The sequence below is a fragment of the Mirounga leonina genome, unplaced genomic scaffold, assembly GCF_011800145.1.
Source record: "Mirounga leonina isolate KUSES-001 unplaced genomic scaffold, KU_Mleo_1.0 Mir_418, whole genome shotgun sequence".
Taxonomy (NCBI): domain Eukaryota; kingdom Metazoa; phylum Chordata; class Mammalia; order Carnivora; family Phocidae; genus Mirounga; species Mirounga leonina.
Window position 1 is genome coordinate 16,141,627 of NW_023270739.1, and position 16,522 is coordinate 16,158,148.

The 16,522-nt window shown below is 34.5% G+C and overlaps 1 protein-coding gene across 2 annotated transcripts in view; it reads right to left on the reverse strand.

Annotated features, from left to right (window-relative positions):
• PARPBP (PARP1 binding protein) overlaps window positions 1-16,522 on the reverse strand; it is a 65,726-nt gene that overhangs the window by 25,275 nt on the left and 23,929 nt on the right. For both annotated transcript variants that reach the window (XM_034987716.1, XM_034987717.1), the window contains 2 exons: window positions 9,303-9,473; window positions 8,037-8,191 (listed from right to left, as the gene is read on the reverse strand). In XM_034987716.1, coding sequence (XP_034843607.1) covers window positions 8,037-8,191; window positions 9,303-9,473 — 326 coding nt within the window. The remainder of the gene's footprint in view (window positions 1-8,036; window positions 8,192-9,302; window positions 9,474-16,522) is intronic.

Genomic DNA, 16,522 nt, shown 5'->3' on the forward strand with positions numbered 1-16,522 from the left:
AAAGAAAGAAAGAAAGAGCTCCTTGAGAAAGGAACAATATATTTACTAATCTTTATACTACCAGTTTATACTTGGCACACAGAAGAAAGCATTGCTACGTTTGTTGAATAAATGACTACTATCACAGGCAACCATCTAAAGTTTTTAATAGTAAGACAAAAGATATATATTTTACTATGACTATATTCTTATTTGTGATACAAAAGTACTTAGGGGTTTTCCACTTACACTATGGCAGACTAAATAAATACTCTGGGGGAATATCTCACCAAGTTTGGCAGCAATAGGGGGAAATCTCTAATCTCTCCCCAAAAAAGGAAAAAACAAGAGCTGGAGTGGAAAGTTGGGAGCTGTTAAGTGGGAGGCAAGCAGAATGTATGGGTTTTCCTGAAGACAAAAATCTCTGATAGCACTTTGATCAGGACACAAAGCCCCGCTTGGGCGAGGGCAAGCAGAGAATTTCACCTTGAGTCTGAACCTTCTGACGGGGAAGGAACTACTATGGCTTTTATTAGATTTATTTTATGTATTTTATATTCTTGAAGCTTTTTTTTTAATTTCTATTTGGTGATGGCATAAAAATACAATTGCTTGTTGTTTATTGACCTTGTGCCCAGCAACACTATTAAACACTACTATTAATATTAAAAATTTGCCTTTACATTCCCGGAGTTTTCTACACATACAATCATATATCATCAAACAGAATTTTATTTTTTCCTTTTCAATTGTTATATCTCTTATTCTTTTTCTTGCCTTACTACACTGAATAGAACATCTGATATTGCGCTGAAAAGAAATGATAAGAGCAGGAACTCTTATCTTGTTTTATCTTAAGTAGAATGTTAAAACACTTTACCATTAAGTACAGAAACCCTTTATCAGGTTAAAGCCTTTATTCTTCGTTCATTTTACACAGAGTGGACAGCCCTGTAGAGTGGGAATGTTCCAATAGACTCTTCACCTTAGACAGTCCTTGGGCTTTGTCCTTGCACTCAGACTTAGTAGCCCTAAGAACAGACCTTCCAAATCACCAAATACTCTCAAAATAAAAACTCATTTCCCTTCTTGACTTCCCTCTCTGGCTTTCTTCCCTCCCCTAGTTTTTGGCCTGTATTTTCACTACATATGCCTACTCATCAATGCATTCAAGAAGTATTTTAAAAATATGCTATCCAGGGGCGCCTGGGTGGCTCAGTTGGTTAAGCGACTGCCTTCGGCTGGAGTCCCGGGATCGAGTCCCGCATCGGGCTCCCTGCTCGGCAGGGAGTCTGCTTCTCCCTCTGACCCTCCTCCCTCTCATGCTCTCTGTCTCTCATTCTCTCTGTCTCAAATAAAAAAAAATATATATATATATGCTATCCAGCATTATTAACTATTCTCAGTGGAAGGGTCAACCAGGGGACCTAATCTGCCATATATGTGTAATCAGAAGTCTGAGTAAACTCTAAGAATTCTTTTATATATATATATAGGCACTTTCTTTTTCAATGTTTTTTTTTCCTTGATTTTCAATCAAAAGCACAGAAAGTAATTGGATGAAATGAAGCCAAAATGAAAACACAACACTGTGTGCTTTTTCTGCAAAGTAATCTAATGGAAGAGTTTTGGAAAAGACTCAAAAGGATAATAAAATATGAAAGAGTGTTATAAAGTCAATTACAAGAACAAAAAAAAATGCTTTCAGTGATATTAGGTAAAAGTCACCTTTGCCTCCTTTTCTCATTCCTTCTATAAGAACAAATACACTAAATATTAAAGATGATATGATTCCCTGACTGAATTATATTAGGAAGAAATTTAAAAGATTTGTGTTTCAGATACTTGCCAAGCTCAACATTTTGACCCTTGGCAAAATACCTCAAACACCAGTGCTACGACTAGTCTATTGCTATACATTCTCTACTAGGGGCAAATACTAGCTCTTCAAATATCTGCTCAGCAACATGGTGGCATAATCCAGACTCTTGCTTCTAGAGCCTGGAATCTCTGAAGTTTTAACTCAAATGACACCAGGACATTTGTGCTAGACCCTGGCATACAATGAATAAAATATTTTTAAGAGGTCACAACTGATCATGTGAGAAAGTGAGATACTGAAGGTATAAAGGGAGTTTGAGTGGGTGGGTAAGGGAAAAAGAGTTATTCAGGAAGGCATCCCAGAAGATACATTATGAGTACCCTGGATAAACATTTATAGAAGAATTTAAGCGAAAAAGAGGTAAACTGCAGCTCCTGACTACCAAATGTATCACATTAGATCTCTGGGGCAGAAAAAGAAAAATAAAGCTAGTGAGGAAAACATAATTAAATCCCCAAGCCTGGGGGCACCTGGGTGGCTCAGTTAGTTAAGCGTCTGCCTTCTCAGGTCATGATCCCGGGGTCCTGGGATTGAGCCCCCCATCAGGCTCCCACTCTGCATCTCCCCCTGCTTGTGCTCTCTTTTTTCTCTCTCTCTCTCTGCCAAATAAATAAATAAATCTTTTTTTGAAAAATCCCCAAGCTTGTATTAAAGCATAGTGACTGAAAAAGAGCAATAAGCAATAATACAAATAATTGGTAATACTCTAGTGTAATTATTGAATATCTTTACTATATGGATTGGCTTTCCCCTACCATCTTCAAGAATTAGATAACTATTTGCTAAAACATATCTTTAAAAAATTAAGTATGATTAAAAGTGCTCCATAAGATATATCAAAAATGCTTCTAGAATATTTAAGATTTATTTATTTATTTGAGAGGGAGAGAGAGAGAGCACACATGGAGGAAGAGGGAGAAGCAAACTCCCCGCTGAGCAAGGAGCCTGATGCAGGACTCGATCCCAGGACACTGGGATCATGACCTGAGGCAAAGGCCGACACTTAACCTACTGAGCCACCCAGGCGCCCCTGGAATATTTTTAAATGAGAAAAATGTAACAGTAAGATTTTGGACTGGATAATTTCAACTAGATTTAACATTCTATAAATATATAATATTTAGTCCAATAAATATAATTCAAGTGTACATTAAAAAGTTGTTTTCATAAACTTGAAATACATAATTTTAAGCATTTGAACAACAGAGAACTAACTAATTTATGTAACCTGAAACCCCTAATTTAAGATATTTTTCAGGAAACTATAGTATGCATTTTATGGTGGCACCTACTGGCAAAATGTAGAAATACAACCAAATTACAGCTAGGATGGCTTGATGAAAGTTGGCAGTGGGGAGGGAAGTGTGAGAATCAGTTCTTCTTTCATTTCTTCCCTATCTATTCCCCATCTTCCTTTTGATTCAAAGATTATTGTGATTCCCTACCACTTCCACTCTATTATAGTCAGTTTTAAGAGTTAAACACATTTTTATCTCTAAGTTTTAAGGTTGAGAGACAGAAGCCAGAGCAAGATAAAGGCAGGAATTAGAGCACATAGGATTTCTATATCATACTGAGGCTTCTGGAGTCTTATCCTGTACCTAATATGAAATCACTGAAGGATTTTAATCATGGGAGTAACATCTGCTGTTTTAGAAAGACCACCGGCAGCAGTAAGGACAACAGGATGGGGCAACTCAAGATTGGAGGCAGAAAGAACAACTCAAAGAGAAGTGAAGTTCAAGCAAGAAAGGATAAAAGTCTGAAAACAGGCTTTCCATTAAAAAATGGAAACAAGATTGTAGCTATAGGAATAGAGATGAGAACAAAGAACATCAAAAATGTTAAGAAGAATTCATGGATCTTGGTAACTGAAGGGACAGAGAAAGGAGAAAAAGGAGTTTAGGATATGTTCCAAATTTCTGGTTAGGTAGCTGGAGGAAGAGAGGCTTCATCAAGCTGGACACTTCAGGAGGAGAAGCAGGTTTACAGGGAAAGACGAAGATTTAGTTTGGAACATGTTAAGTTTTAGTTGCTTTGAGATCACAACATATAGTTAAATATATGTTTTTGAAACTCAGGAAAGAGGTTTGAATCCCACTGAAATATAGATTTAGAATCTGCATATATGCAGTCCCAGAAGTAGGTGGAAAATAAGAGAACGAAATCTCAGAAGTACAGGGAAAAGAGTTCTAAGAAAGAAAATGATCAAAATTAAGGACTCAAAAGAGACCAAAAATTCTACACCAACTAGATCACAAGTGATCTTTGGCAGAATAGCTTCAATAGAGTGGAAAAGTGAATTACTATGAGTCAGTTAAGTACAGACAAGTAAATAAATATTGAGTGTCTTACTCTGTGACAGAAACTGTGCTAGGACTAGGGAATATTAGTGCAGAAAACCAATAAAACCCTCATAGACTTTACATCCTGGGGAGAAATATATATTAAATAATTAGAAATTCAGAAATGGAATAAAGGATAGCATTTTTTTTTCAAGAATCCTAGCTATAAAAGGAAGAAGGTATTGACAAAAACGGGGAAATTGGTTTTTTGTTTTTTTCTTACGATCTTTATACACTGTGGCAAAAGTACTAATAGAAGTTGAAATTCTAAGACAAAATGAATAACCAATAAAACAATGTCCCAATAGGTTAGCCATATTATCCCCACTCTAGGAAATATCCTCCCTTCCCCCCATCTAGATTTCATTTCACACCCATTCTCCATGTCTGCCTAACTCCTGCAAGTTCATACTTCAAGATTAAGCTGAACTGTAACGCCTCCCAGGTAAGCATTCCTGACATTTTTATCCCTGGCTCCCACAAACTAAGTCAACTGTCCTTTTCTCTGTATATCCTTCTATTGTTGTATAAGTAGCATATATTTTTTTAGCTTTTAATAACTTTTTTAAAATTATGAAATGAATATATACTTAATATATACAAAAATCACCATAAAGATGAAATAAAGAGAAAAAAGAAGAAAGAAAGATTCCTCGGGTGGACTATTCAGACACCCACATGAACATACCCACTATTTAGACACCTACTTCTTTAGTGGTCTTCCCTAAAGCATGGTAGCCTTCCCTCGAACATAGAGTAATTACTCATTGTGACAAGATAGGATATCCAAGATAACTCATTGATAAGTTAAAGAATTTAAGTCCATTCTCTCTTCCTAGATGCCTCTAAAATGTACTTCTATCCTGTAGATAATTTATCCCAACCAGAAATTCCTCCATAATTATAACAAACTACATTGGACTGAATATATGCATTTTTATCAGCTCCCTCCTAAAACTGCACTAAAAATGACAAAAAGGCAAGTGTTTTAAAATCCACAAAGAAAGAGAATGTTAGGGGAGACAATAACAGATGACAGCAGAGACATATAATGAAAGCATGGGAAAATGAAAAGCATATGCACATGTGGTAGCTGACTACTCAGAACAGAGAAAGCTAAAACATAAGTAACTGCTAAAAGGGACACCAATACGAAGCAACCCCAGAAATTCTCAGAAATCGAATTCAATACTGAAGGCTACAATAAAGATGGGGTTGCAAATGAGAAAGCTGGTTGACAGTCTACATCAGAAACACTTAGACACAAATCTCCTCTCCTTCTGAGCAGTCAGGCCAGTGCACTTCTCTCCCCTCAGCATGGGAAGCAAGAATACTCTGAAGAAACTAAGCCAGATAGGCTCTGGACCCCGAGGCAACAGGGACTGAAAACAGAGTGATAAAGTAAAAGTCTACATACTGGAACTGGGAGACTCAGCATCAACCCCTACCCTACCTCAAATTCCAGAATATTACTAGCTAGACTTACAGCTTTCTGAAAGGGACTAAAGGATGCCACTCTGGAAATTTTGGGGTAAGTCCCAAAGAAAAGACCTATAGTTACTGACATTTGGAGAATCCCCAACAAAAGAGCCAAATGGCTACCATGCTATAATGAAATCCACTGTATAGAGCTACTAATCAGCTTTCTATGGTCTCATTCTTAAATATGATAAAAGGACTGTTCAGAATCACCACACATTTTAGAAATACCTCTAACATGAAAGAGGGCAAAACAAACAAAGACATTCAACTTAGATAAAACAAAGACCATCCAGGAAGCAGATAAAAATAATCTTAAATAATTTTAAATAAATGAAACATGATATAAGATCATATACAACCAAATGTGAGAATATGATAAAGATATTTGCCTCCTATTTTTCTCAGAAAGCCATGTGAGTAAAATAAGGGGTTTACCAATTAAAAATAAAGTCACAAGATCCAAAAAACAAGGCAGAGGCAAAGAAAATTCACCATTACCACTGTGAAACAGGCCTAACAAGCAAAAGTACATACTCAATGAAGAAGATAGAGGACTCTCTAGAAGGAATGTCTTCAAGGGCAAAAACCAGAACTGACAGATGATCTAATAATAAGAATATGTATGGTTTTATTGGAAAGCTCAAAAAAGAACCAATGATAAATATACAGGAAGTAAAGGAAAAGAGAAAAGTAGATAATTATTAAATCTAGGGAAAAAACAAAAATTTGTATAAGAAAGGAAGTACAATCACAGCATATCACATAGCTTAGGTGTAGGCAGTATTTACAGAGTCATAATAATATAAATTCTAAAATATAACTTAACCTGAAATTGTGGTATAACCATATTAGAAGGATGAAAGAAGAGAAGTTCCGTGTGTGTAACAAGAGAGGGAAGACAGACAAGGGGGGCTGGGAGGTTGGTGTGTGAGTAGCAAATCACCATCTTCCAGGGTAGGGAGTTAATAATGTCTCAAATGGAAAAAAATCAACAAATATCTGCATTAAAATTTCATTTAAATGAGGTAAATATAAAAACAAACACACAAAAAATTTAAAGACCATCTGTAGAGGACTTCTTTACTATTTGACTTCAACAAAATATACCTATATTTGCTTTGCTATTAAGGAGGGCGTGTGTTGTGATGTGCCCTGGGTGTTATACGTAACTAATAAATCATTGAACACGACATCAAAAACTAATGATGTACTATACAGTGGCTAACTGAACATAATAATAAAAATAAATAAAAATAAATAAATAAAAATATTTTTTAAAATTATCTGCTATCTCAGAATAGCCAGCCAATACATTATTTGAAAGTTCAGAAGATGTCACTGATATTGGCTATAAGACATATTCAAAACCCTCTTCCAAATTTACTTTCTTGTAATGGATATCCATAAAGACAGAGGATGCAATTCAGAATAAAATCCTGAGAAACAAATTCTTCTTGGAATCTTAAAATGAAAAGAGGTTTCATGAAATAAGATATAGTGATTAAGAGAATGGGTTCCAGGGTCAGAACTGAGTTCAGATTCCAGCTCTGCTACTTAAATAACAATGTGACTGAGGTAAATCACTTAGTCCCAGAACTTCAGTTTCTTACTCTCTGAATTGTGTATTTATACAGTACCTATAATGTAAGGTTGCTGTAAAAATCAAATGATAATCCCCATAAAGAGCCTGACCCATAAAAAGTGTTCAGTAAATACCAGCTGTTTGGTATGCCCAAATTGACAGTGATCTACCATGATTGCTAACATATACAGCCCACTTCTGTACCAAAATTAATCACAAAATTACTAATCATCCAATATGCATATATTATAAATGGGAGTCTATCAGATAAGAAAGAATCTCTTACTTCCAATATCATATAAAAACAAATTCCAGATGAACCAAAGATTTACACCCAAGAAAATGGAAAGAAAATGAAAAAAAAATAGCAGGAAGTAGAATATAGATTTTTTCATATCTTTGTCAATTTCCTCATTCTTGGTATAGGTTTCCTGTAGTGCTAAATACAAATTTTAAAGAAATTATCTATTCAGTCATGCCCAGTCCTCCAAAATCTATTTCTTCCAGATAAAGACAAATAGCCCTCTTCTCTAGTCAAATTTCATGTGAACATGCCATTGGCAAAAATTTTAGAATCAAAGATAGGCAGAAATTTAGGGGAAAAAGTCATGAGATTATAATATAGTCATCTAGATATTTTGTTTCTTTTCCCTACTGTTGATGCTTAGTCATTTCAATAGCTCATATATTCACATCTACATTTGATTCTGTAAAGTTTCAAAGACAGGTTAATAACACATATTTGTAATTTATGAAAAGTCATTACCTTGGATTTGGTATTTCTCCAAGAATCTCATCTAATTTGTCAACAAAGTTAATAAAATTAGACAGTCCTTTTACATGTGCCCTTAAAGGATCAGATGGTGATGGTGCATATCCCTTCCCTCCAAGCTCTAGTGTTCTAATAAATGATGTGGCCACCTATGAATTAAAATAAATGATTTAGTTATGTTTAATGATTTAATAAGTTAAAAATAAAACTTTATGAAGCTGGGTACGTTTATATTATTTCTGGGTATACAGGTAAAGTAAGCACTTTTTATGATTCATGTCACTTTGATTCAAAAGCAAATAATTAAAGAAAGAAGATGCCATGCAAAATTCATGCCAACAAGGATGATGGCAATGCAAGGGGAAACTGAGGAGCCAAGCGAAGTGACAAACTAAGGGCATAAGATTATATTCATAAGAGTACATCACTGACTATAAAATATTAGTGTATGGATATATTCTCATATCGATTGAACTGGAATTTTTAATATGAAACAAAGGGGTTTTTCAGTGTCACTGTGTTGATTTATTCAAGGGTGGGCAATTAATTCAACTCTTCCAAGGTTTATCGTCTTTATTTATAAGCTCAACATTTAGACTAAATAAGCACAAAGCCCTATCTAGCTTTCACATTTTAGGATTATTTGATCATGTGTAGTTCAAAAGGCCTTGCCTTACAATGATAAAAATACATATAGGATAGCTACACTTAAGAGCATCTCCATCTCCAAAGATGAAATGTTCTAAAGTGTATCCTAAGACAAATTCTATGAAATTTCAGTAATTTGGAAGAAACTTCCAAGATTAAATAACTTAGGAAACAACAGATTAAGTAACAACGTTAATTTAAGCAGATTTCTTAAATTTCTTAAATGGTAGGACTTCTCAGAGCTTTTGATATACAAATATTCATTACCTATATCCAATAAAGGTAGACACTATTTCCAAACTGTTTGCCCTTGGAAACATTTATTCAAGGAGCATTAACAGGGTCTTTTGCCTTTGGAAATATTTATTCAAGGAGAATTTAACAGAGATAGCACTCTATAGAACACATGTGGGAAAACACTTCTTTAGAGAAATTTTCCCTTGTCAAATTTGAAGAATATGGTAATAAATAAAAATACCATAGATTTTCAAATACAAAGGAAGAACATGTATTCATGTTGTTTTATCATAATTACAAGAATTCTATATTAAGGTACATGTATCCACTGTTCATAAGTCTTTAAAACATATTGAAAATGTAACATGTTCATACCAAAAAGATAGACATCTTTTTCTCTTGAGCGGCATGTTTCAAATCAGTGAAGGCTTCTCTTCCAAGTCCTCTATCAGGAATATTGAGAACATGAGCCAGAGCCAGGTCATTCTTTGAATTCACTAGCAGGCTTAAATATGAGTAGATAATTTTTCTTGCTAGTAACTGCACCTGTACAATAAAATATTATTTTCTTTATTGAAGTTGTTCTAAATCAATAATCTTTTCTTCATACACAGTAAAAATACTTATGACCATTCAATAACAATATCTCACTCAAATATATGGGAAAAGAGAGAACTGCCATACAACAAAAGATTGAGTTGGACAATTAACATATCCCTGCTCGTGAAACAAATGTGCCACTAGTAAGTATCTATGAGCAAATAACAACTACCATAATTGTTGAAAAATACCTCTTAGAAAATGATATAAAAGATAAAGTCCAAAGTCTGCATTTCTAATAAGGCTGGATCTCATTCCCTTGCACACATTTGTCACTAAATAACAAGGAGTAATGCAGCCCCCTAAAACTTAGGGAATGGGCCAACTGGCACTATTTGGTCCTATAACTATACAGGGCTGGAGATAAGGGCTAAAGTTAAATAGTTAAATTTGGGGGTAATTATTAGATACTGACTTTGACAATACCAAATAACCAAGTAAGTATTACAATGAAGATATTCAAGCAAATGTTAAGAAAATAATAACAAGTAATTGATGTTGACATTAACTGGACTAAAACAGAGTTATAGACTGTTCAAGCACAAGATAAATAATATTTGTGAGAATTTAATATGGGCATCTGTTCTTTCATATATACCGTACTTGTCTTTTATAGTCAAGGGCATTTTATAAACCAGGGCATTAATGATCTTATTCTTAAAATTACCTACTTATAGCTATTTAAGGTCTTGCAACTTCTAGTACTGGGGAAGTGATAGTGTGAACTCCCACAGGTAACTATAAAATATTAGTAAAATTTCAAAAACGTAACTACACTGGAAAGCATACACAAAGCAGACCCAAGGGGCGCCTGGGTGGCTCAGTTGGTTAAGCGACTGCCTTCAGCTCAGGTCATGATCCCAGAGTCCCGGGATTGAGTCCCACATTGGGCTCCCTGCTCAGTGGGGAGTCTGCTTCTCCCTCTGATCCTTCACCCTCCTGTGCCCTCTCTCTCACTCTCTCTCTCAAATAAATAAAATAAAATCTTAAAAAAAAAAAAAAGAATATTAAAAAAAAAAGCAGGGGCGCCTGGGTGGCTCAGTCCGTTAAGCGGCTGCCTTCGGCTCGGGTCATGATCCCAGGCTCCTGGGCTCGAGTCCCACATCAGGCTCCCTGGTCTGCGGGGAGCCTACCTCTCCCTCTCCCTCTGCCTGCTTCTCTGCCTACTTGTGCTCTCTCTCTATCTCTCTGTCAAATAAATAAATAAATTCTTTAAAAAAAAAGCAGACCCAAGCTAGAGAAGAATTTAATTTTAAAGGAACTGCAACAAGAAGGGTTAAGAATAGCAAGTTTGTGGTTATTCAAGGTCCTAAAATTCCTGTAACAGTGGAGAAGTGAGTGATCATGTGAACCTCACAGATAACAAACATAAAATAGTAAGTAAAAAATTTTAAATACTATTTAAAGACACTCGAAAGTATCCAGAAGGTAGACAGGAGCTGGAGGAATATTTAACTTTAGCAGAACTGCAATAAGAAGGGAATGAATTAGGGGCACATGGGTGGTTCAGTCAATTGAGCATCCAACTTTTGATTGCAGCTCAGGTCGTGATCTCAGGGTCATGAGTTCAAGCCCCACTTTGGGCTCCATGCTGGGCATGGAGGCTACTTTAAAAAAAAAAAAAAAGTATGAATTAAGTTTGTGGTTTACTGACCCAACTTTCATGACTCAGAAATAGAAGTGACTATAATGGTGCCCTCAGAATCCAGCACTGGGAAAGCAGCTAGAAATTTAAAGGGGAAAATCTTGGAAATAATTGAGAACACAAAGAGCCATAATCCATAGCTGACAGTGAAACTACCCAAGCATGGGAGAGACTCCAGGGAGGCCCATAAAAAAACAGGCAGAAATCAGAAAAAAATATATTCAAGAAAGATTGAGCTACGAGGAACCAGAGCTATGAGTTGGAAAGTTTGCTAAAATGAGTGCATTCCATAAATGTGTGTAGCTTAAGTCGCAGAAAGCTGAAGCTGGACAGGCTTGAAGTCTTAAGTGTATAGAGCCAAAACTTGTCAGAACAACTGGAAAATACAGGAAAATCCCTAGGAAAAAAGAATCCACAGAAAGAATGAGCTCCATACTTTCCCAAATCCTTGGCTTACTGCCACATTTGGCAGGCAGAAGAAAGATCTACAAAAGCCAACCTAAAAAAAAACAGCAAAGGGAAACCATAAGAATAGATATTCAAAAAGCTGCATACCAAGGAGACAAAATATGAAGTTGAAATCCAGGCAAGAAAACTGCCTACTAGAAAATTCAACTGTCTTCAGAAGAACATGCCAAAACCCAGAATCACTAGAAAATATTATCTTTAATGTCCAGTTTTTGTCTAAAAATTACCAGACAGTTCAAAAAAAAAAAGAAAATGTGTGACCCCTTTCTCAGGATAAAAAGCAGTGAATAAAAATTAACACCAAGTGGACCTAGATGTTAGATTTAGCAGACAAAACACTGAGGTCGCTGCTATAAATATATTCAAAGAACTCAAACAAAAAATGTTCAATGAATTTAAAAAGTGTTATCAATGAATTAACAGGGAAAATGACAACAGAAAAGTAGACACTACAAAGTAAATTCTAAAAATGAAAGTACAATGACCAAAACAAAATTTGCTAGGTGGGCTCAACAACAACTTGGAGAAAGTGGAAGAAAGTATAAGTGAATTTGCACATATATAAATAGAAACTACCAAACCAGAAAAACAAAAGAAGAAAAAAAGAAAGAAAAATAAAACCGAAGAGCTCTATGGGACATGTACTTAGAATCCCTGCAGAAGAGTGAAAAAAGCAGAAAAAAGTATTTCATGAAATTATGGCCAAAAACATCCCAAATTTTGTGGAAGACATTAATTTATAGATCTAAGAAGCTACTCAAATAGGAAAAACACAAAGAATATCATTCCTGTATTATAATTAAACTCTGACAGCCAAAGACGAGAAAAAATCTTGAGAGTAACCAGAACAAAACGACATATTACATACTAAGGAAAAATGATAAAATTAATAATAGATCATCAAAAAAGCTAGAAGATCCTGGAACAACATATTAAATATGCTGGAAAATGACCTTAAATATTACTGTACAATCAAAATAATATAGTATTTATAAAGGGACACTCATATCAATGAAACAGAACAGAGACCACAAATATGGCCATTTGATTTTTGACATAGGTGCAAAAGAAACAATGGAGAAAGGACAATCTTTTCAATAGTTGGTATGGGAGCAATTGGTCAGCCATATCGGAAACAAATGAAACTCACCGAAACCTCACACTTTTTTCTTTTTTGAAAGATTTTACTTACTTATTTGAGAGAGAGAGAGAGCGAGCGAGTACGAGTGGGGGTAGGGGCAGAGGGACAAGCAGACTCCCTGCTGAGTGGGGAGCCCAATGTGGGGCTCAATCCCAGAACCCTGAGATTGTGACCCAAGCTAAAGGCAGTCACTTAACTGACTGAGCCACCCAGGTGCCCCAACCTCACACTTTTTATAAAAATTAACTCAAAGCGGATCATAGGTCTAAATGTACAATATATAAAACTGTAAAACTTTAAGAAGAAAACATAAGAAAAAATCTTTATGACTTGGAATTAGGCAGAGTTATTACATGTGACACCAAAAGCACAATCTATAATAGGAAAAAAGTGATAAATTGGGTTTCATCAAAATTAAATTATTTTTATGGAATTCTCACCTTCTCAACTACTTCCACCCCATCTTCTTGGTCTGGAATCTTGTTTGTATCTAACTCTTAAATGTCGCTCCCATGCTATTTACCTGAAATCCTCTCCTTGCCTATTCCCTTAGAAAAATGAACACTACATCAAAAACTAATATATGCTGGCTAATTGAATATAATAAAAAAAATAAATTTTAAAAAATTTAAAGGAAAAAAAAGAAAAATGGACTCCACAAATCCTAAACTGAATTCACTCTCAAAACATGAAATTCATTGAGTCCTTCAGTGACTGACAACTTAGCTAAAGACCACATAATTTATCATCTATAAACTCTAAGAAAATATTTTCCTTTTTAAAATTAAAGTGCTTTCATATTCTGTGTAATCACATTTTAAATTAGAAAGTACAAAAGAGAGCTTTAAAAGGTAGCAAGAAAATTACAAATTATTAGGAAGTCTCTGAGACAATTAAGGAAGTCTCAAGTTCATAGACAAAAGTACTTTTAAAGGTAACATGCTTTTGGATTATTTAAATTTCTTATGAAAAACAATTCTTGAAACATGGGAGGCAGTCAGGGTCAATTTAAAAAAATTTTATTGGACAGGAAAAGGTTACCTTAAATACGGACTTGAAATTTAAGCAAAATTGATTTAAAAAAAAAAAAAAGCTTAAATATTAACCCTCTAAAATTTTTCTTAAATATTAAAAATATGAGACAGATGTTACCTTTGCAGAGAGTCTCCCTGATTTCCCAGTATAGAACAGTAATTCATGTACTCCTTTTCTTATCACCCTGATATACCTATGCATATCAGTCAATTATAATACCCTGCATAAGTCTTAACGGTTTCTAAATGATGTATCCTTAGGGCCTAAAAGACTGACTGGCATTATAGTAGGTAATCAATCCATTTTTGTTAATAGGTTCTCAATTAGTTTTTGTTCAATGATAAATGAAAAAAACTTAATACATGTATTTGGCCCTTTTAGAAATTTCAAAATGAAAACTATTGATAAAAACTTATTGGGATCAAATAAGCACTCACATATTTGTATTACATTGCCTTAAAAAGAAAATTACTTTAAGGTACAATTAAATTAAAATCATCTTTAAGATCCACCCTAAAATTTTATAACATAAGGCATAATATAGTTTTCTGCTTAGATTTCAAGTGTCCTTTTATCTTTACTTTGACTGTAAATCATAACACTTCATGTGAATCTATAATACAAAAGTTTCCATTTTAACTTCACAGTACAATAGTCTAAAACATATGAATCTCCTCTTTATCTCATCCCTTCACATTTCAAAAGAGTAACACATTTTGTGAAAAATCAGAGAGAAAAAAAAATGACATTCACATTGCAATCAGAAACTTTTTTACTCTTTCTGCATTTAATTTCATTCAATCCCTGTTTCACTGTGCTTCTGCTGTCCAAAAATAATGAGAATTTACCAAATGTATATATCTGATCCTTACTGGGTACAAACCAGGGCTTAAACCCCCACATCTACAACTTGCTCTTTAAGGCTAGCAAATTCTGCCCTTCTGATCCGTGATGCTAGACAAACATCAGGGAAAAACATCTTGGAGTCCTCACAGTTAGAGTGTTTCTTTTAACTCATGGCTGCAATTGGAAATCTATCTCTATCATTATGGTCATATAACATGGCAGTTATGGTTTCCCTGCTCTTGTATTTGCAAGTGCGTTTTAAAGAGGCTCTCTGGAAAAGCATTCCACATAAATACAGTTATGATGTCCAGAAGCAAGGACCTAAATTGAAAAAATCCACAAGATTGAAGCTTTTACCAAGATACCAAAAATAAAGATAATGTTCTGTTTATTTATTTAATAAACTGATTCAATCCATACCACAAAGTATTTGCAATGTTTGTTTAGAAGTTGAACAATTTTATTTAAGCTTTCTGGCAATTCCAAGTTCTTTTTCCTATCCCTTAATTATTACTGAAATGCAGATATTCAATCTCAATTTGAAGAAAGTCAGTTTTTCTAGATTGAGATTAATAATTTATACAGGTATTTTTTTTACTTTCTTTGCCAAACACATAAATTCTTACATATAATGACCAAAAAAAAAAAGTTGGACTAGAACTAATATACCAGTAGAATTTTTTATTTAACTGATGATTTTTTTTTTTTTTAAAGATTTTATTTAGTCGTTTGACAGAGAGAGACACAGCGAGAGAGGGAACACAAGCAGGGGGAGTGGGAGAGGGAGAAGCAGGCTTCCCGAGGAGCAGGGAGCCCAACCTGGGGCTCGATCCCAGGACCCCGGGATCATGACCTGAGCCACCCAGGCGCCCCTTAACTGATGATTTTCTTTTAGGGCCTTTATTCCAATTTTCCCTTTTTTACTTCAGAATTTCTAAAGCAGTTTAGTACCTTAGGAAAAATAAAATAAGGAAACAAAAATATTGTTTCTCAAATTCATGCCATTTATCTAATTCATCTACTTGATGACTCTGGTGTGGCATTAGTAAGGTACATTTTGTGATCAAATATATATCTATGCACGACTTCAGCCCAAAAAGTCACTTTGGAATTTTAATAGAAATATATTTCCTTCCAAAAATACTTTGCAAAAAGAAAAATTAGAAGTCTGCAACTAACAGAAAAATAGTTGAGAGGATGGCTGCACTTTAATAGTCCTCATAAAATCTAATCTATTGGCTAACTAATAGGTAGAATACTCTTAGAAAAAGGAGGCAAGAGATAAAAGTAGAGGATTAACACAATGAAACTATCACTTTTTTTTAAATGAAAGAACTATATGCTTGCAATGAAGACCCATTAGTTTCTATATGTTATACTCTTTCTTCATGGATATCCATTTAAGATAACATTTTATATCTGTAAGCCAAAATTATAAACACCTAGGTATTTTACACACAAATTAGTTCATTTCTCTTAATTAAAAGAAACAGTAACAATTATTGTTTCTTCCCTATAGAGCCTGTAAGATAAATCAGAGAGAAGAGATTTGTAAGTGATCTACTGTCTTGATATATGAATGCACCCCTTAAGTACCAATGAGAAAGACCAGGCATTTGGTAAACATTTTATCAATATTTGGGACAGGAGGGAAAAACAATGCAAGTGAAAAACTAACTTCAAGCAAGAGAAAAATAGTTACAAATCAATGAAAGGAATAATATCTGGGCAGAAAACATTCAAAGATGGACTTGGAATATTTTATTACACCAGAAAAAAGGGAAGTGCTCAGAAGTCTAGTAGGGCATGTAAAAAAGACACAGAAGCCAGCCTGAAGGGAATCTCTCCATTTTAGCATCA